The sequence below is a fragment of the Erinaceus europaeus genome, chromosome 10 (assembly GCF_950295315.1).
Source record: "Erinaceus europaeus chromosome 10, mEriEur2.1, whole genome shotgun sequence".
Taxonomy (NCBI): Eukaryota; Metazoa; Chordata; class Mammalia; order Eulipotyphla; family Erinaceidae; genus Erinaceus; species Erinaceus europaeus.
In genome coordinates this window covers 92,091,606-92,113,495 of record NC_080171.1, presented here as the reverse complement: position 1 = coordinate 92,113,495, position 21,890 = coordinate 92,091,606, and the positions used below count along the sequence as shown (strand labels likewise).

Sequence of the window (21,890 nt, the reverse complement as noted above, 5' to 3'; positions counted from 1 at the left end):
CATAGTAAGTGGGACAAATAAGGGCTATAATCACCTCCAGACACTTCTTGTCAGAGTTGTCTCTGAAAACTGTAGGGAAATACAGCATTGAGAATGGTGGGCCTGGGACTAGAGCTGAGCAAAAATAGCAACTACCATTTTGGGAAAAGTCTAAGGTCTAGGAGCTCTCAAATGTGAATGCTTCACTGAAGTAGATTTGTTTGTGTGTCCCCAGGAAAGGTGACGATCAGATATGTCCCAAATGCAAAGGGGACAACCCTCAGTCAGTTAGCCCGGGAAGCCTCCAGTCTCAGGAGAAGGTAAGTTGACTCAGCAAGGACAGAGCATTTGTCCATTTTCTCCAGTTGTCAAGGTTGAGGCCAAGTAGGCCTCTCACCTTGTCTTGAGTCTGGACTCGATTTGGTTTATTCTGTTTCCAAGTGATAAAGACACTGCCATTCACAGTGGTGAAGCCACTTAACTCAAAACTACCTGACTGACCTGTGACCTATTCAGAGTAAGAAAATAATGTAGATCAGGGGGCAGGCAGTGGCACACCCAGTACACACATTGCCATGTAAGAGGACGTGGGTTCAAGCTCCTGCTCCCCCACCTGCAGGGGAGATGCTTCATGAGCAGTGAAGCAGGTCTGAGGTGTTTATCTTTCTCCCTATTTCCTCCTCACCTATCACTTTCTCTCCATCCTATCAAATAAAATAAAAAAGAAAAGGAAAGAAACAACGGCTGCTGGGAGTGATGGATTTATAGTGCCAGCACAAAGCCCCAGTGGTAACCGTGGGGGAGAGAGAGAGAGAAAAGGGGAAAATAGATCAAGGGTCCATGAATTCTGGCCTGAGGATCAAATCCAGTTTGTCACAGGGTTTTTGTGTTTTTTTTTTTAGTTTTTTTTTTTTTTGGTATGACCAGTAAGCTAAGAATAGTTTTTGAGTTTTAAAATGGTTGAAAAAAAAAATCACAGGGCCAGAAGGTAGCTCTCCCTGTAGAACACACACATTATTATGCACAAGAACTCAGATGTGAGCCCCTACTAGCCCATGGGCGCACCTGTGTGGGGGAACCTTCACAATTTGTGGAATGGTACTGTAGTGTCTTTTCTTTCTGTCTCTCTTTCCCTATCTGTATCTTGAAAATAAAAGAGTCCACTAGGAGGTACAGAATCATGCGGGCACAGAGCCCCAGTGATAACCCTGATGGCATAGAAAATCAAAAGTAAAATTATATTTTATGCAAATGAAAAGTATGTGAAATTTAAGCTTGCATCCATAAAGAAAGTGTTGCTGACCCACAGACACAGCCCACTCATTTGTGTGTTGACTGTGGGTGCTTTTGCCCTGTGGCAGCCAAACTGAGTAGTTGGAACAGACCTGAAAGCCAGAAGTATTTACTCCCTTACCTTTTACAGAAAAGTTTTGCCAGTTCTTCGTCAAGATAGTTTTTTCTGCCTTTGTCTGCCTGTGGGCAGAGGGAAGTCATTCTTAGCTCACCTTTGGGGTTCTGCCAAACAGTGATTCTAAGAATAAGAAACAGGTTTGGAAGTTTGAGGAGGCAAAGAGACATTCTCAGGCAGCCCAGTCAAACCCCAGCCCTACCGAGATGGAAGGACTTTCTCAACTTGTCTGTCTGACCCAGAAAGTCCCACGTACTAACCAAGACAGTCCTTCCCCACCAGTTCATGTCAAAATGATAAAGGTAAAGAAATTGTGATAAATTCTTTTTTTTAAGATTTATTTATTCATGTGTGCATACGTGTGTGGGGGGGGGAGGGGGAGAGGGAGAGGGAGAGAGATAACACAAGATATCATGCTAGCACATACAGTGCCAGGGATCAGACTCAGGGATTTATGCTTAAGGTTCCAACACCACATCCACTATTAGTAAGTTCTTTATAAAACTAAATTCTGTCTGCATGCAGAATCAGCCTTTACTCATATTTTGCCATTTCCTTCATTTTGAAAAATGAAACAATAATACAGTTTTTGGTAATGCAAAAAAAAAAAAAAAAAAAAAAGGTAAACTGAAAGATGTCAGTGTTAATCTCCTGCTTTGAAAAAACCCACAACATGTATTGTTTAGGGAATCCAAAACTCTTAATTCTACTCTTTTATGCTACATTTGGGGCTCTAGCACCCGGCAAGAAACCTTTATCCAGATTTCCCAATGACCAAGTCTCAATGGTTAGCTGTTCTCAGTGACCACACTGTGCTACCCTGCTCCTTTTAAACAAAGTTCCCCCTCTTTCACCCATCAAACAAAGAAGCCAAATTGGCACAGCAGGGCCTGTGATGTCCAGATGTCCAGCTCTCCCCTCCTGTTATAACCAGGGTCAGGCCTGTCTTCACACCCCGCCTCCTGGCCCCACTCCAGCCTCCACCTTCGGAGAGTTGGGGGAATTTCCTGCCCCACTCAGAGCTGGGTTTGAGGGTTCTCTGAAACCTTTCTCAGCAGCCCCTCCTCTGGGAAGCCCACAGGACAATAAGTAAAGATCAAGAGAGTTTTCCCAGAACTTTACCCTCCACAGTGTGGTCCAATCTAACTTAAGAGGATAGACTGATCCCTGTAGTGGTTCCCTGAGCCTCTCTTTCTCTGGCCATCTTTTTTTTTTTTAATATTTATTTATTTATTTATTCCCTTTTGTTGTTCTTGTTGTTTTATTGTTGTAGTTATTATTGATGTCGTCTTTGTTGGATAAGACAGAGAGAAACGGAGAGAGGAGGGGAAGACAGAAAGGGGGAGAGAAAGCTAGACACCTGCAGACCTGCTTCACCACCTGTGAAGTGACTCCCCTGCAGGTGGGGAGCCGGGGCCTCGAACCGGGATCCTTATGCTAGTCCTTGCGCTTTGCGCCATGTGCGCTTAACCCACTGCGCTACCGCCCGACTCCCCTCTGGCCATCTTAATGAACCCCTCTGTAAGTAATAAACTGGCCCCTGGCACTCTCAGTGGACCTCCTGCCCCAGCTGTAGAAGGGAGCATGGGGGCCAGCTACCTTCTCAGGTCTGCCTGTGTGAATGTTCTAGGACTGCTGCTTTTAGCTTGTTTCCATTCTTACTTCTTTGCAAAATCAGTAGTCACTGTGTGTATATAAGATAACGAATGAAATATTTAACATTTATTAAGCCATGGTTTTCATTAAAACATTTTTTTTAGATTTTTTTTTAATGTAAGAGAAAAAGAAGCTATATTTATCTCTGGCTTCTGACAGTTCTAGAAATTGAACCTGTAGCCTCTGGGACCTTAGGTATACAAGTCTGGTGTATATATATATTTTTTGCCCCCAGAGTTATCGCTAGGGCTCAGTGCCTGTACTACGAATCCATTGCTTCTGGAGGCCATTTTTCCTTTTTGTTGCCCTTGTTGTTGTTACTGTTATTGGTGAATAGGACTGAGAGAAATAGAGAGGAGAGGAAGACAGAGAGGAAGAGAGAAAGATAGATACCTGCAGACCTGCTTCACTGCTTGTGAAGCGAACCCCCCTGCAGGTGGGGAATCGGGGGCTCAAACAGGATCCTTGAGAGGGTCCTTGTGCTTCAAATCATGTGCGCTTAACCCACTGCACTATTGCCTGCCCCCCACAAGTCCTGTACTTTCAACAGGCCAAGCTAACTTTCTTTATCTTTGTTGCCATCCAGTGAAAGCAGAAAGGCTGTCATTGAAGGGGAGCCTAGCACCCCATCCCCCTCCTCTCTCTCTTTGTTTTATTAAAGGGTTCCCCCCCCCCATTGCTACCACGGTAATTGCTAGGGCTCCATGCCAGCATGACGAATCCACCACCCCTAGCAGCCATTTTTTTCCTTCCATTTATTTATTTATTTATTTATTTATTTATTTATCTTTGATAGGACAGAGAGTAATTGAGAGAGAGGGGAAGATGGAAAGAGAGACACCTGCAGCACTGCTTCAGACCAACAGATGAAGGTCATGAAACTTCTCCCCTGTAGGTGTGGACCAGTGGCTTGAACCTGGGTCCTTGAGCATGGTAATATATATGCTCTACCAGCTGCACTGCCACCCCAATCCCCATTTCTTTCTCTTGTCCTAGCCTCTGAGGAACTCTGGGGAATCCATGGTTCCTGCAGAGCACGGTTAGAAACTTGCTGCTTTAAGCCAAAGCAAGTGACCCTATGGAATCACACTCCAGCAGATTCTGGGGCAGGAGGAGCTGCAGCCTGCATTCAGGGGAGACACACACAGACCTTCACCTCGGCTTCCCCACCTGAGGTGTCATCTAGGAACTTCAGTGAAAGTGAGGGACTGGGGTGAGTAGTGGTTTGACCCCACCACTAACCCAAACAGTGGAAAGACCAGGGACTCCTTAAGCCCCTGACCCTGCTGGGGACTTTGGGGGACTTTTGACCAAAGAGAAGCCACTGATTACAAGTCAGCACTTTGTCCATGTGATAGTTCAGAAGGCTATGCTTCTGGGGAAACCTGGGAAGTGGAGGTGGGGAGGAAGGCTGAGCAGAGAGAAGCAGAGTGTCTAGAGGCCTGTTCGTGCTGTAGGAATCTCTTTACGCTTCTTGCCGTCTGCTTATCTGTTTGTCCTCATCCTCTGAATCCATTAGATAAATATCGCTCTTAGAAGCCCTTGGAACCATGCTCTCATTAGCTGAATGTCAGAAGCAGATATTAAAGGATAACCATTGACCTAGTTAGAGACGGGGTCCTTGCCTGAACAGACCTTCTTGCATTAATTGACAATGAACTAGAAGATGACCAGCAACTGGAAAATAACCATGTGATGCTCTCTACCTGTGACCCTGAGAACAGGATGTTTTCTCCCCCGCCCCTTTCTCTCCCCCCCCCCCTTTGCAATGAGGCCACTTAGGAAGGTCAGAAGCAAGTTGGCATCTAGTGCCATTGGCTTACAATAATGCCATAACTTATCCTACCATCAGAAAATGCCAGGCGGCCAGGCTGTGTGGTCCAGTTTCCATTCTAGACAGGCTTCCTCCCAGGAGACTGATGTCTTTTCAGTGCCCAGAGCTCACTGTTCCAGAAGGACTCTGACCACTGCATGTTTTTCTCTTTGTTTGTATTGAACTGAACTGTATTGTGGTCTCCCTTGTGGCCCTAATAGGCAAGTCAAACAGCCTCCTTTTCCCAGAGGCAGCCCTGCATCTGGGTGGGGAGGGCGGGGGGCGGAGGACACATGAGGAAGCTGACCATGTCTCTGTGGAATCTGTCTGGCCTCTGTGGCTTTGGGGTAGCTGTGCTCTCGTTTATCTGTGCTCTTTGAAGTGTGATGCCTAGAAGTAAAGCCCTGAGCCCTTACACTTCCAGATTTGACAGTTGCATTATAAGCTCATCCCATGGTATCCTTTGTCTGAGTGGTGATGTCTCTGTATGACCCATAGGTAATATACTGAGCTCAGTGAGGAGGCATGCTTACCCACAGTCATATGCAAGGTAGACTCAGTTAGGGCTTCCTGGAGAAGGTGACAGTTGAACTGAACAGAGATAGTCATGGAGGAACTGGCCCAGTTGCAGAGGAGGCCAGAAACTAGCCAGCAGAGACGGACTGACCTATCCACCCTATGACTGTGGAGCTCTCTCATGCTACATCAACTGAGACTCAAGCAAAAATGACCCTTCAGGGCATCCATGACTTCAGTGCCTGCCATACTACAGCCCCTCTGTTCTGTGCGGTGGCTTCACAGAGCAGGCTCTCATGCTCCCTCTTAATGCTCACATTCTGTAAGTGCATGTTGCATGAATGTGGTCCTCTTACAGGAACCCCAGGCTGACCCTATCCCAGAGGGCCCAGACTTCACACACAGACTGAAGAACATGTGCTCCTCATGGCTGGGGTTTTGTCTTCTCTGTTTTGGTTTCCCCTTCAGAGGAAATTCCACTACAAATTTTATTTTTAGCAGTTTCCAAGCTGGGAGGCCAGACATACAAACAGGGACCGCTTGTAGCACCAGACCTACACCAGCCTTTGGCCAAGTGCTGATCCCCCATTCCTGCTTTGTGCCCCAAATCTGATTCCTTCCTCGTGTCTTCTCAGTCCCCAGATGTCAGGGAGACTCTCCTTAGGGTGAAAATACCCCCACCCCTGCCTCATAGGGAGGAAGGACCCTGGACAAGGACTATAGGCCCCTGGGCTCCACCTTACCTTTTACCAAAACTTGCATGTCCTGCAAGTCTGACCATCTCTGAGCTCCACCTCTCTCTCTCTCTCTCTCTCTCTCTCTCTCTCTCTCACACACACACACACACACACACACACACACACACACACACACACGTGTACTGTGAGATTTGATGGGACAGCACTCACTCAAGTAATGTAACAAGCCCCCTATCTCCCTAAAATGAAGACCTGGAGCAGTGGAGTCATCATGATGCAGGCACCAAACCCAGTGATAGCCCTGGTGGCTAATAATAAAGTTTTAAAGATTCTCCCCTGGAGCTGGGAGGAGGAGCAAAGTCCTGTCAACACCTTGATATTAAAACTTCTGCTGTCGAGGAGGACTAGGGAGGCTAGATGATTATGTGGAAAACTGAGAAATGTTACATATATACAAATTACTGTATTTTACTGTCGACTGACCCATTAATCCCCCAATAAAGAAAAAATAAAATAGAAAGAACAAAGAAAGTTAAAAAAGAGATTTTCCAATCATTCTATACTCAGCCCATTTTTCACTGATGACATATCGATAACAAATGTGTATATGTATTCACATGCATAGACACGTACAGTGTGTGTGTGTATCCCATTGCAGGGCAATGGAGTGTAATGTTCAGAGTTTGGATTCTAGCTCCACATTAATTGGGTTTATAGTACAGATTAACACTGACTTCCTGTCAGTGTTAATTTAGCAAATTAATTAACTTGTTGCCCTCCATTTCCTTATCTTTAAAATAGAGAAAACAATTCTACCTCTATAGAGTTGTTGAGAAATTTTAAGGACGTAAGCTATGTAATGTTTATGCAGATTAGTGTCTACATTTAACAGATACTCAATAAAGTCCAGCTATAATTTAAAAAGAAAAGACTTCTGCTATCTAGCACTTTATGTAAAATAATAAATTGAGTTGATCCTTTAAGTTTGTGGGTTCTACTGCAGTAGTAATAGGTCACTTGATAACATTGACTGTACAGATTTACATCTTTTTAAAAAAATTATTTATTTATAAAATGGAAACACTGACAAGACCATAGGATAAGAGGGGCAGTAGCACAGCGGGTTAAGTGCAGGTGGCGCAAAGCGCAAGGACCAGAGCAAGGATCCTGGTTCAAGCCCTCCTCACCTGCAGGAGAGTCGCTTCACAAGCGGTGAAGCGGGTCTGCAAGTGTCTGTCTTTCTCTCCCCTCTCTGTCTTCCCCTCCTCTCTCCATTTCTCTCTGTCCTATCCAACAATGACGACAACAACAATAATAACTACAACAAACAACAAGGGCAACAAAAGGGAATAAATATTTTTTAAATGTTAAAAAAATAAAGGATAAGAGGGGTACAATTCCCACAACCATACCCCATCCCCTCCCCTGATAGCTTTCCTATTCTTTAACCCCATGGGAGTATGGACCCAGGGTCACCGTGGAGTGCTAAAGGTGGAAGGTCTGGCTTCTGTAATTGCTTCCCTACCCCCAGCCTGTCTCTCTCACTCTGTGTGAGAAGGAGGGAGAGGATACCACAAGTAATCCACCCTATCTTGTAAATGAGAAAACTGAGACCTGAAGAGGTTAGTAACTCTCCCAGAGTTAGTCGTCACTGTACAGTTGTACACAGCCAGCCTAGTAGGTGCCACAGCTGGTATACAAGCGTATGTGGAGTGAGCAAAATGGGTTTTGCGCCCTTGTGACTTCAGAGTCCCCATACCTAACCCCTATAGCACACTGAGAAATGATTAAGCAAGTGGATGCTGATGGGCTGAAGGGCTACCTGGTTGGCCATCAGGACCTCTGGCGGCCTCTAATGTCACTGCATCCCCTCCTCTATCAGCCATGGGTGGCTCCTCACAGCCTACTTCCATACACACACCATGGTAAGATGGTCTTTATGTCCATCCCAGAGTGCATCTCCCATCTGCAGCCAACTCTCACGGCACCAACATCAGCCAGCAAGGCTCTGCTATTAGATCCCTCCCACTGCTGGATGAAGTGTGAAATTCCATTGTTAGTTAGTTTTTCACTTCTCCCCCACCCCCACTTTCCTTGCCTCTATGGCACTTACTTCAAGCATATATCCTTAAAGCTGCAGAGGATGCAAATCACAGACTTGCAAGCAGTTTTACAACCTAAGAGGTTCCCCAGTTTGTTCAACAGGAGCTACCACCCCCCCCTTCCGCTAGCTAGCTTCAATTCCAATATGCCAAAACTACCCTCTGCCCCCCCCACACACACACAGTTAAACATCTGTTTTCTATTCTTTGTTGGGAATAACTCATAATAGAAGCCTCAGGGCACTGGGGAGAGACCCGCTGCTGGGCTCTGCTCCATGTCCCAAACTAACTGCACTCATTGCGCCTCTAATCCTCTTGCTTTACTTTAAAAACAACTAGTGCAACACTGTATTTGGTCAGCTCCAAAGACCTCTGTCCTCTGTCCTCTTTTTTCATCCAAATCTCACTCCATGCCACCCCATGAGGTATTTAAAAAAAAAAAAAAAAGCTCTTAAAAAGTCAAGTTATCTGTATGTGATGCAATTCACTTGTTAGTACACAGACTTATGGATAGCAGTAACTATATTTGACCTTGTAACCACCACTTTAGTCAAGGTAGTGAACGTTCCTACACAAGAAAAAAGCTTCCTCATACCCTGGTGTCTACTCAGCCTCTTCCGTTTGTAGTTCCAGGATGCTTCTGGTCTGCTCTACATCACTTTAGTTTTACCTATTCTAGAATATCACAAGAATAAAAATGTATAATGTGTAGTAGTCCTTTATGTTCAGCTTCTTTCGTTGGATACAATGTTTTGTTTTTTTTTAAGTTTCTTCAGATTGTTGAGTATATTAGCATTTTAGTTCATTTGGTTGGTGAGTTCTGTTCTTTATGTGGATATACCACAGGTTTTTTAATGTAGTGCCAAGGAATGAACCCAGGGCCTCACACACGTGCCATACTGCAGAACTTCTTCCCTGGCTCATTTTTTATTCTCTATTGAGAGGGGTGAGGGAAGAGAAAGGGAAGAAGAGAGATGGGAAGACACTAAAGTACCATTCCACCATTTATGACATTCCCTTGGTCATGGTGCACTCATGTGGTACCGGGGATCTAACCCAGGATTTCACACATAGTAAGGCATATGTATTGCCCACTGAACTATCCCCAGGACCCCATAATTTATTTACTCATTCACCAACTGATGGAGATTTGGATTAACTCCATATTTTGGGCTCTTCTGAATTAAGGTGCTGTGAGCATTCACATACATTTGAGAGCACATGTTTTTATTTCTCCAGGGTAAATTCCTAGAAATGGAATGTAGGCTTGTGTGGTAACTTTATAAGCCTGCTTTATTAGTAATTTACCTTGTAAATATGATTTGACTTAATTTAAAGCATGATTCAACAGTATAAAGCACCTCAGATTTTTTTTTTTCCCCTAAAGTGACTGCCATTGTATATTTCCACTAGCAATGTATGGAGTGATTCAGTTCCACTCTATCCTCCACCAAAACTTTTAAAATTTTAACCACCTAGTAAATAGGTAGTGGTACTTATTATGGTTCTATTGATATAATTTGAATTTCTCTGATAGTTGGTAATGTTGAGTATCTTTTTAACTTGTCACTCATATCTCCAGTTTTATTTTTCTTGTTTTTTTTTCATTTCTTTATTGAGGAATTAATGTTTTACATTCGACAGTAAATATAATAGTTTGTACTTACATAACATTCCCCAGTTTTCCATATAACAATACAACCCCCACTAGATCCTCTGTAATCCTTCTTGGATCTGTATTTCTTTTACTGTGGTGCAATATGCCAATTCCAGGGGGGTTTTTTTGTTGTTGTTTTTTTATCAGAGCAATTCTCAGCTCTGGTTTATGGTGGAGCTGGGGATTGAATCTGGGCCCTTTGGTGCCTCAGGCATGAATGTCTTTTTGCATAACCATTATGCTATCTCCCTAACCCTATATAACTCCTTTTCTTCAACAGTTTACCCATTTTATATTGAGTTGTTTATCTTGTTATTGAATTGTAGAGTTCTGTGTACAAGCCCTTTTCCAGATAAAAGTTTGGTTTCTTGGTATTGCTGCCAGGGTTATTTGAATCTATACAGTTCCCCCATTCCTAGTGAATTCTTTTTAGATAGACAGTAAGAAGAGACAAAGCAAGAGAGAGAAGAGAGATAGAGACATGGAAAAAGCAGAGGAGACACCACAGCATTGCTTTACCACTTGTGAAGTTTGCCATATGCAGGTATGCTCATGTAGTGACTGCAGGCTCAAGCTCAGGTTCTCTAAGAAGAAAGAATGTGTGCTCTACTGGTTGGGCCATCTCCCTGGTCTTACTCTTAATAAGAGACAGTGGTGGGTATGGGATGGGCCCTGAGGATACACTGTCCCCTAGCTGTTCTGTAGCTGTTCCCTCCCTGGACAAATCCCTCCCTCTCTAAGCCTGAGTCTTTTTTTTTTCCTCCAGAGTTATTGCTGGGACTCCGGTGCTTGCACTAGAATCCACCGTTCCTGGAGGCTATTTTTTCCCCTTTTATTGCCCTTGTTGTTTATTTTTGTTGTTATTACTACTACTGTCTTTGTTGTTGGATAGGACAGAGAGAAATCGAGAGAGGTAGAGAAAACAGAAAGGAGGAGAAAGTGACACCTGCAGACCTGCTTCACTGCTTGTGAAGAGACACCCCCCCCCCCTGCAGGTGGGGAGCCAGAAGATCGAACTGGGATCCTTGAGCCAGTCCTTGCACTTTGCACCCCGTGCGCTACCACCCAGCCACTCCTCAGCATCTTCATTAGTAAATTGGCAACTGAAAATCCACCCTACCTTTTCTTTCTACTGTTGTATCCAAGGACAAATTAACGATCATGAAAATATTTCTATATGTTTCAGACCTCTATATAGGTTAGTGATATTGTCAGGTTACAAAAGAATACTGGCGCCCTTTTGTGTCCTTGCACTAAGGCTGTACATTATCAGGAAGTAACAGTTGTGCAGGACAGGCTCTTCACAGCCTAGGAGGGATTGCCAACAACAGACCAAATGGGAATAACTAGGAGATTCCACAGGTTTCAAGAAGAGCAAAGTATCCAGCATCTTCTAGGTGTCTCCTCTGTGCCAGGCACTGCCCTTGGCACTAAAAGCACATCAGTGAGCCTCAAAGAGAGTGAGTGATATTTGGGGGGGGGGGGCAGGCAGTTAGAATGTGTCCTGAGAAGTAACATCCTTATTGAGGGTTATAGTCCACAGAGTCCCTGATTCTGATTTGAAGGCAAATCACTGAAGAGCTGAAGCTGAAACAGTGGGAAAGAATCAACAAGGCAGAAGGAACATCTTGTTTAGTCATGTGGCCCAGCCAGGCTTAGACTCTGCTGGAGTTTAGTGTCTTTCACTGACATGATATGACATAACATCTAGTGATATGGTTATTATTTCTAGGACCACTCTGAAATAGCTGAGGCTGGAGTTGGGTGCCCCTTTGCAGGCATTGGCTGCTCCTTCAAGGTAAGTGCCTGAGTGTGAGAAAGGAGATCTGACTAGTACAATCCCAGACCACTGTATCTCCCTAGTCCAGCCCTTCCAAGATTTTTTCAGAATATCAACTATTCCTCTGCATATTCCTTATATTAATGAACTTGAAAGCAGGATTCCACTAGTTAAGCATCTCCCTACTCAAAGAAGTTTTTTGTTTGTTTGTTTTTGCCTCCAGAGTTATTGCTGGGGCTCGGTGTCTACACTATGTTCCCAGCAGCCATTTTTCCTATTTTGTTGCCCTTGTTGTTGTTATTGTTGCCATTGCTGTTGGACAGGACAGAGAGTAATCAAGACAGGAGGGGAAGACAGAGAGGGGGAGAAAAAGACACCTGCAGACCTGCTTCACCACCCTTGAAGCAACCCCCTGCAAGTGGAAAGCCAGGGGCTCAAACTGGGATCCTTGAGCTGGTCCTTGTGCTTGGTGCCATGTGTGCTTAACTTTCCTGGCCCCAGAAGCTTTTTTTAAAATAAATAAATAAATAATTTATTTGTTTTATTTTTTTAGTAACACAAAGAAGAGATACGAGAGCATTGCTTAGCTCTGTTTTTTGGTGATGCAGGTGATTGAACCTGGGGCCTAAAGCATGAAAATCTTTTTTGCATTACCATTATGCTATCTCCCCTGCCCTCAGAGAAGATCTTAATATCTCACCTGAGTGTTGGTATAGCATCTCTAAAATGATAACCATCTACCCCCTTCCTCTCTCCATGGTACTGAATCATCATTCACTCAAGAACTGGCCAAAGTAGTTGTTTGGAAGCTGGGATGCTCGTGGCTCACCATGGGCATGTCTAATGCCAGGGGCTTCCTCCAGATCCCTCCTGCTACATACAAACTGACTTCTCTTTGTGGAATGGATAGTTGTAACGCTTGTTGGCAAGCTTTGGTAGAATCCCCACTCCTCCCCAGTCCTCCCTCTACCTTCTCTGTTTTGTTTTGTTTTGTTTTGTTTTGTTTTGTTTTGTTTTGTTTTGTTTTGTTTTGTTTTATTTGCCTCCAGGGTTATTGCTGGGGCTCAATGCCTGCACTATGAATCCACTGCTCCTGGAGGCCATTTTTCCCATTTTTGTTGCCCTTGTTCTTGTCATTGCTGTTGTTGTTGGATAGGACAAAGAGAAATTGAGAGAGGAGGGAAGACAGAGAGGGGAGAGAAAGATAGACACCTGCAGACCTGCTTCACCACCTGTGAAGTGGACAGCCCCCCCCCCACAGGTGGGGAGCTGGGGGCTGGAACCGAGATCTTTGCAATGGTCCTTGCATTTTGCGCCATATGAACTTAACCTCTGCCCAGCCCCCCACCTTCTTTGTTTTTATTGATGAGTCTGCTCTTTTGGCAGGGGAACCCAAAGTTCATGCAGGAGCATGAGGTGGCCTCCCAGGCCTCCCATCTAAACCTACTGCTGGAGTTCATGAAACGGTGGAAGGCCCAGCTGGGCTCTGGCCTTGGGTCAGGTCCCATGGCCCTGGAGCGGAATCTGTCAGAGTTGCAGCTGCAGGCAACTGTGGAAGTGGCTGGGGACCTGGAGGTTGACTGCTACCGGGCACCTTGTTCTGAGAGCCAGGAGGAGCTGTCCCTACAGCAATTCATGAAGGAAAAGCTCTTGCTGGAACTAGAGGGGAAGCTTCGAGTGTTTGAGAACATTGTTGCAGTCCTCAACAAGGAGGTGGAGGCCTCCCACTTAGCCCTGGCCGCCTCCATCCACCAGAGTCAGTTGGACCGTGAGCACATCCTCAACTTGGAGCAAAGGGTGAGCATGGGAGACAAGTTGACTCTCCAGGCCAGCTCAAGGGGTCCAGTCCACTCCAGCTCCCAGGAGTCATGCCTCATCACACCAAAACCTATCTCTTCTCTGTCTCAGGATCTTCTGGGAAGGGCACTAAGTCAGAAGTTATATTCAAGGTCACTCTTTGCCCCCATCCCAGTGCTTCAGTTCCTCTGCTTGAACTCTGACAATAGGAAATGCCCATGAGCAACTCATTTCATTACTGGACATTTTTCACTGTCAGAAAGTTATTCTTTGGGGGGACTGGGCAGTGGCACACCTCATAGAACATACACATTTCTATGCATAATAACCCAGCTTCAAGCCACTGGTCCCCACCTGCAGGAGGGAAGCCTCACTAATGGTGAAGTAGTGCTGCAGATGTCTCTCCATCTCTCTCACTCTCTGTCCCCTTCCTTCTCCATTTCTTAATGTATACTTAAAAAAAAAAGAAAGAAAGAAATGAAAGCATAATTATAGAAAAAAGAAGGAAATAAAGGTAAAAAGGAAGGAAGGAAGGAAGAAATAAGGAAGGAAAGCAAGCTATTCCTTGGGCCAGGGGAATAGCACAGTAGTTGTGCACTAGGCTCTCATTGCCTGAGGTCCAAGATTCTCTCTCTTTCATAAGCAATCCTTTAAAAAAGACTTATTCTAAAAATTTTATAATAAAAAAAGAATGGGGCCATGTGCACTTGGTTGAGCGCACATGCTACAATGTGCAGGACCCAGGTTTGAGCCCCTACTCTCCATCTGCAGGGGGAAAGCTTCACAAGTGGTGAAGCAGTGCTACAGGTGTCTCTCTGTCTCTCACCCTCTCTATCCCTCTCAATTTCTGACTGTCTCTAGCCAATAAATAAATAAATAAAGATAATAAAAATATTTTTTAAAAAGAAACTTTAAAAAAAAGAATGTTATTCCTTATACTAAACTGAAATTGACCCCTGTTTGTCTTTTCTACACTGTCCCTGCCCCTCTCAGGACCCACAGTTAATCTGCCTTTAGTCCCCATAGAGCCCTTCAGTGATGAAGTCTGTGATAAGATCCTACCTGCGCATTTTCTTCTTTAGGGGAGACCATCTGGCAAGAAAGGCAGAAAATAATCTCTTGAATGGCCTGGGAGGTAAAGCAGAGGATAGAGTGTTAGACTTTAACATATGAGGTTCCAAGTTCAATCTCATACTACTGTTGTAAAGATCCCTTGAGAACATAGATGAGAGAGAGCACCTGAGCTCAGGCAGTGGGTGAAAGCTTCCTAATGAAGAGCCTGGTTCCTATGATGGGGGTGGGTGGGTGGGGGACTAGAGTGTTATGTGGAAAACTGAGAAATGTTACACATGTACAAACTACCGTGTTTTATTGTCGACTCTAAACCATTGATCAGTAAAGAAAAGAAAAATGAAAAAAAAAAAAGCCAGGTTTCTAACAAATGAGTAGAAACTTGCTAGTAGGAAAATGAATTCCTGGCAGGAGCAACAGCATGTGAAAAGGCAGATACAAGTTCCCAGGCAGGCATGGTCAGGAAGGCATATTTGGGGCAGATCTGTCTCTACATCCACCATACTGGGCTTTGGCATTCCTGACTGAATGGACTTCCTTGCAGGTGCTGGAGCTACAGCAGACACTGGCCCAGAAGGATCAGACCCTGGGCAAGCTGGAGCAGAGTCTGCGCCTTATGGAGGAGGCCTCCTTTGACGGCACCTTCCTATGGAAGATCACCAATGTCACTCGGCGGTGTCACGAGTCAGCCTGTGGCAGGACCGTCAGCCTCTTCTCCCCAGGTAACACCTTGCCAGAGATACACAGACCAGCTCGGGGAGCCCAGGAAATCAGTAGGGGGAGTAACCAGCTTAGTGATAGTCCTGCCCTGTCCACTCAGGTCACATACCAAGGCCAGCAGCAGTGCTGGCACAGCAGGGGTGGTGGGCATGCATGGGCACACAGATCTGATTGAACGGGACATGCCTTCTGCCTACCTGAACACCAGCCACATACTGCTAATAGGAATAGAAGTGGTGATCTGCTCCGTGTGGCTAGTAGAAATGAAAGAGTGTGTGCTGTGGACGCAAGTATATGTATATGAGGGGTTCAGAGAAGGCTTTTCACAGTTGACCCATGGGACCCCTGATGAGGAATCCAATAACCAAAATAAGGCAGATGGAGAAAAAAGCAAATAGGATGCATCTGGACCGGCAAGATAGCTTATCCAGAAGTGTACCTTCTTTGCCATGCCCATAGGAGGAAGCTTCAGTGCTGTGCTCTCTCTGTCTCTGTCTCTGTCTCTGTCTTGTTTCCTTCCAGAAAAGTCACTCCAGACCACTAAAACCCCAGCATATATCTCTCTGCCCTTTGGGGCAGGGTTATAAATAGCACCCTGCCACAAAGTTGTTACTCAGTAGCTGTCTGTCTTTTAAAAAATATTTATAATAACAGAGAGAGAGAGAGAGGCAAAAGAGAGAGAGAGAGAAAGGAGCAAGACCAGAGCACTGCTCAGCTCTGGTTTATGGTAGTGCTGGAGACTGAACCTGAGACCTTGGTGTTTCAGGCACGAGAGAGTCTTTAATATAATCAGTACACTATCTACACATCCCTAGATATCTGCCTTAACTGACATTAGTTAACAACGTGTAGCTTTTAGCCTAATGGACTAGGTTCTGTGTCCTTTTTCTCCCTTCACCTCACTCACCTGTATATGTCTTAATAAACAGTCATTAAGCATACTATCTGCTACTGCTCTTGTTTTATGTGGAGTTACAGGATGAACCCAGGGCCCAATACAGCTGAACGGTCTCCTTGGCCCAGTATTTTCATTCAGTATGTTTTAGAGAAAAGAGAGGGAGAAACCAAAGCACCACTCCACCATCCATGAAGTTCCCTTAAAGCTCCTGTATGGTGTCAGGGATCAATGTCAGTGCTTCATGCAGGGAAAGCCTGTACTCTACCCACTGAGCCACCTCCTGGATCCCTATAGATAATAATTTTAATTAGTTTATTGATTGATTGATTGATCTGAAGGAGAAAGAGAACCAGAGCGTCACTCTGGCACATATGATACTGGGGAGCAAGCTCGGGACCTCATACTTTTAGGTTCTAATGCTTTCTCCACTGTGCCACCTCCTGAGCCACTGGATGATTTTAATGACCCCTCGCCTCTGCTCGAACTTAGTATGTCTCATGTTCATCAGCTACTCTAACATATACTCAAAACCCACAGGACTGGGAGTCAGGCGATAGCACAGTGGGTTAAGTAAGCGCAGGTGGCACAAAGCACAAAGACCAGAGTAAGGATCCCGGTTCGAGCCCCCAGCTCCCCACCTACAGGGGAGTCGCTTCACAAGCAGTGAAGCAGGTCTGCAGGTGTCTATCTTTCTCTCCCTCTCTCTGTCTTCCCTGCCTCTCTCCATTTCTCTCTGTCCTATCCAACAACATCAGTAACAATAATAACTATAACAATAAGACAACAAGGGCAACAAAAGGGAATAAATAAATTTTAAAACAACAACAACAACCCACAGGACTGGGATTATTTCTCCTCCACTTCCAGACTTTACAGAGGAGACTAGAGATGGTGAGTCAGCTCTATGTTTCACCACCACCACCACCAGAGTAGAACTGCTCCCAAATCCAGGCCTCTTCCCTCAGGACAACCCCCTCATGGGGTGGCCTTGCCTCCTGCCAGTCAGCATTTTGTCCTTATTTCTCTCCAAAGAGGAAAAAGAAAGCCAGCAGTGACTTGGACTTCCTGGTATTTTTGTTGTTGTTGTTGTTATTGTTGTTGTTGTTGTTGTTTTGCCTCCAGGGTTATTCCTGGGGCTCAGTGCCTGCATCATGGATCTACTGCTCCTGGAGGCCATTTTTCCCCCTTTTGTTGCCCTTGTTGTGGTTATTATTATTGTTGATGATGTCATTTGTTATTGGATAGGACTGAGAGAAATGGAGAGAGGAGGGGAAGACAGAGAGGGGAGAGAAAGACAGACACCTGCAGACCTGCTTCACCACCTGTGAAGCGACTCCCCTTCAGGTGGGGAGATAGGGGCTCGAACCAGGATCCCTATGCTGGTCCTTGTGCTTTGCACCATGTGCGCCAAACCCACTGCGCCTGACACCCTCAGACTTCCTGTTCTAACAGAACATAACAGACAGAGATGAGTCAGCCTGTCCTTCCTCCACCCTTTCCTACCCCTCCCCATATAAACTGCACCCCCCCCAGCTCCTCCCAGAGGTGTCCTTGTGGTGACAGCTTCTGGCACCCACCCAGCGTGGCCCTCTCAGTTGTCCAAGGGAAGAATCCACAGGCCACTGTGTTTCATCACTACAGGATGAATCATCCTTCAGGGGCCTTTGCCAAGAGCAGCCAGAGCAGAGCCACCCCTCCCCCCATCCTATCCTCCAAGAGACCCACCCACTTGGCTTCAGATGGCAGAAAGAAATCAGTGTTGGGAGATAGAAGGGCTGACCATTCATCCTGGCTCTGCCCCAACTCATGATGATGTGGGGGCCAGCCACTTCCTTTTGTGGGTGTGGCTTGCCAACTGCAAAAAAGCTGCTTGATGAGATCAAAGTGTGGTTGTAGGCCCTTGAACTTGTTAGAAATACAGATTCACCCAGGAAAGCAATTACAGAAGCCAGACCTTCTACCTTCTGCATCCCACAGTGGCCTTGGGTCCATACTCCCCGAGGGTTAAAGAATAGGAAAGCTGTCAGAGGAGGGGATGGGATACAGGGTTCTGTATAGTGGGAATTGTGTGAAATTGTACCCCTCTTATCCTGTGGTTTAGTCAGTTTTTCCTTTTTATAAATAAAAAATTAAAAAAAAAAAAAAAAAAGAAATACAGATTCACTGCCCTCCCTGGTACCATTCAATCAGACACTCAGGTGGTGGTGGTAACTCAGTTTCTTATAGTTTTTTTTTCCTCTCTCCAGGATTTGTGCTGTGATTTTATGCCTATATAATACTGCCACTTTAGAAAGACTCCTTTTTTAGGTGGAGGGGAAGGGACAAAGAGACAGGGAGAGGAGGAGCGACTACAGCACTGCTCCACAGCTCACAAAGCATCCACTTTACAAGGTGCTTCCATGTCCCTTACACATGATAAAGTGTCCACTCTACCTGGTAAACTATCTCCTGGCCCCATGATCTACAGTTCTGGCAGGCAGTTGATAATCACCAGGCTAAATGATCTCCAAAAGCCACTCTTCTTCAAAGTGCTCGAAGGGATAAATAAGAACACTGGGTTCCAACCCCAGATTTGAGCCACTGACCCTGGACATGCCTAGCCACTGGGTCTGCCTAGTCCAGCTTTCTCCAACTGTTTCTGTATGTTTTAGCTTTCTACACTGGCAAGTATGGCTACAAACTCTGTCTGCGACTCTACCTGAATGGGGATGGAACAGGAAAGAGGACCCACCTATCACTCTTCATTGTGATCATGAGAGGGGAGTACGATGCTCTGCTGCCGTGGCCTTTCCGGAATAAGGTAGGGGAATGAATGGCGCCTGATCCTGTTCCTGGCTTAGCCATGAATTGGCCTTGTGACATAGCAAGGCTTTCTTTTTCTTTCCCCAGTGTCAAGGTCCCACTGAACATTCCCACTTTTTCATTCAAACAGAAAGAGGGAGGCAGTAGCACAGCACCAAAGCTGACCCCAGCCAGTATCATAGCACCTCTCATATGGTGTCAGAACTCCAACCTGTGCTGTGTACATGGCAAAAACACACCCTACCTGGTGAGCCATCTCACCAGCCCCAGGCAAGCTTTTTGCCTGCTTTGAATTTTCTGTCTCCCCTTTTCTAAAGCTAGAAATCAGTTCCATGGAGAATAGCCAGGGCTCACTCCAGCCCCATTAGCTCAGAGGTTGAAATGCCTGAACCAGCACCCCTGAAAAGCAGATAGAGTGGTCCAGGAGGTGGTGCAGTAAAGCACTGGACTCTCAAGCATGAGGAGTTGAGTTTGAGTCCCAGCATTGCTTGTACCAGGATGACGTCTACATCCTCTCCCTCCCACCCCCCTCTCTATTACTCTCATTAATAAATAAAAAATAGTTTAAATAAATAAGCAGTGAAGAGAAGGCAGGACCATAGAAAAAATGGATATATATATATATATGTGTGTGTGTGTGTGTGTGTGTGTGTGTGTGTGTGTGTGTGTGTGTGTATGATCATGGATATACTCATATCCATGACCTTGGGAGAAATACTGCAGCTTCCAGTTGAGGGAATGGGAACACAGAACTCTGCTGCTAGGAGCTGTGAAATTGTACCCCTCTTGTTAGCTTAGGGTTTTATAAATCAATATTAAATCATTAATTTAAAAATAAAAAATCAAACAGATAGAAATGAAAGTCACAGGGTAAAGTAAATAAGGAACACTTCTTGAAGGAGGTGATGTGGGGGCTCTCTGAACTGGCAGCCTTTTCAGAAAGAGGAAAAAAGCTGTTAACACTGCACATCGAAGGGAATGGCCAAACTTCCCATGCTGGCCAGGTAGTGGAGCAACATTGCTCTCTCACCCATTGCTCATGGAAATGCAAAGAGTAGTATAGCACTGGAGAAGATGGTCAGTTTCTCACAAAATAGCATGTGCTCTTTACTCATACAGATTTGCCCTTGGTATTTCCTGGAGGTAAAAATATAGTTTACACAAAAACCTGTGCATGAGTGTTCAGTGTGGCTTTATTCATAGTTGTCAGACCCTGTAAACAGTCAAGATGTCTTTCAGTAGGTGAATGGATAAAGAAATTATGATCCATCCTGAAGATGGAATATTATTCAGCACTAAAGAGAAATGGGTAGTTGGGTCATGAAAAAGACATGGAGGAAGGGGCCTTAAATGTGTACTACTAATAAATAAAAATTTTTTTTTAATTTTTAAATATAGGGAGTCGGGCGGTAGCGCAGTGGGTTAAGTGCATGTGACACAAAGCGCAAGGACTGGTTAGGATCCCAGTTCAAGCCCCTGGCTCCCCATTTGCAGGGGAGTCGCTTCACAGGTAGTGAAGCAAGTCTGCAAGTGTCTCTCTGTCTCTCTTCCTCTCTATCTCCCCCTCTCTCTCAATTTCTGTCTCTATCCAATAACAAATAAATAAATTTTTTAAAACATGTACTACTGAGTGAAAGAGGTCAGGATGACTATATGACATCCTGGGAAAGACAAAACTCTCTAGACAATAAAAATATCAGTTGTCACCAGAGGTTGAGAGGAGGAAAGAATGAGAGTTCAGAGGGTCTTTAGTGCAGAGAAACGGTTCATGTATGGTGCTACCAACAGTGGATACATGCAGAGCACCAAAAGTGAATCCTAATTAAACCCTAGAACTTAGGTGAGTATGGTGTGTTAGTGTAAGCTCATGAGGCATAACCAGTCTGATGGGGATGTTGATGGTGGAGGAGGATGTGGGGGCAGGGGACAATCTCTATATTTTCCATCCAATTTGACTGTAAACCCAAAACTGCTCTAAAAATAAAGTCTATTAAACACATTTAGAGGGGCCCGGTAAAGCATACACTTTACCATGTTGCAAGGATCTGGCTTTGAGCCCTGGTACCACATAGGAGTACCCTGAATGACAGGTGCCATGATATCTCTTCGTTTCTCTTTCCTTCTTTCTCCCATCTCTATCTCCTTCTATCTTAAATTTAGAAAAAAGGAATCCCTCCCCATAGCAGTGGAATCATGCAGGCATGAAGCTGAAAGCACACACACACACACACACACACACATACACACACACATGTTTAGAAGGAGAGGAGTGAAAAGGAACTAGGCATTCCTGTAGGGAAACAATATTACAGGGCTGGAGCTAGGGAAGAGACAAGAAGACAGACTTCAGTTGGGATGGAGGGGGGTGAGCAAAAGCAGATGGGGCTGGGGCAGTTGTGGTACCGTGGTCTGTATATGAGTCAGCGGATGGGGAGTTCCCACACCTGCTGGGCAGAGTGAAAATGCCAGCCACCTGGTCTCATGACAGTGGATAATGAGGCCTGAGCATCAAGAATTTTTCTTTTTTTTTTTTTTTGATAGAAAGATAGGAGAACAGAAAAGACATCATCGCACTGAAACTTCCTTCAGTTCAATGGGGAAACTAAGGTCACGCTCATAATAAAGCAGACACACTATCCTGGTGAGCTCTCTTGGTGTTCCACATCTGGCTGTCCATTTTTATTGTATTTTGCCTCCAGGGTTATCGCTGGGGCTTGGTGCCTGCACTACAAATCCACTGTTCCTGGTGGATATTTTTCATTTTTTTTATTGGATAGGACAGAGAGAAATTGAGAGGGGAGGGGGAGATAAAGAGGGAGAGAGACAGAGAGACACCTGAAAACCTGCTTTACTGCTTGTGAAGCGATCTCCCTGCAGGTAGGGAGCCGGGGCTTGAACCAGGATCCTTACACAGGTCCTTGCACTTCACACTGTGTGCACTTAACCTGGTGTGCCACTGCCCAGCCCCCCTTTTTTTTATTTTTTAACTTATT

The 21,890-nt window shown here is 45.1% G+C and overlaps 1 protein-coding gene across 8 annotated transcripts in view; it reads left to right on the top strand.

Annotated features, from left to right (window-relative positions):
- TRAF1 (TNF receptor associated factor 1) overlaps window positions 1–21,890 on the top strand; it is a 32,316-nt gene that overhangs the window by 7,920 nt on the left and 2,506 nt on the right. For all 8 annotated transcript variants that reach the window (XM_016185008.2, XM_060200061.1, XM_060200062.1 and 5 more), the window contains 5 exons: window positions 215–299; window positions 11,562–11,627; window positions 12,996–13,406; window positions 15,022–15,199; window positions 18,747–18,895. In XM_016185008.2, coding sequence (XP_016040494.1) covers window positions 215–299; window positions 11,562–11,627; window positions 12,996–13,406; window positions 15,022–15,199; window positions 18,747–18,895 — 889 coding nt within the window. The remainder of the gene's footprint in view (window positions 1–214; window positions 300–11,561; window positions 11,628–12,995; window positions 13,407–15,021; window positions 15,200–18,746; window positions 18,896–21,890) is intronic.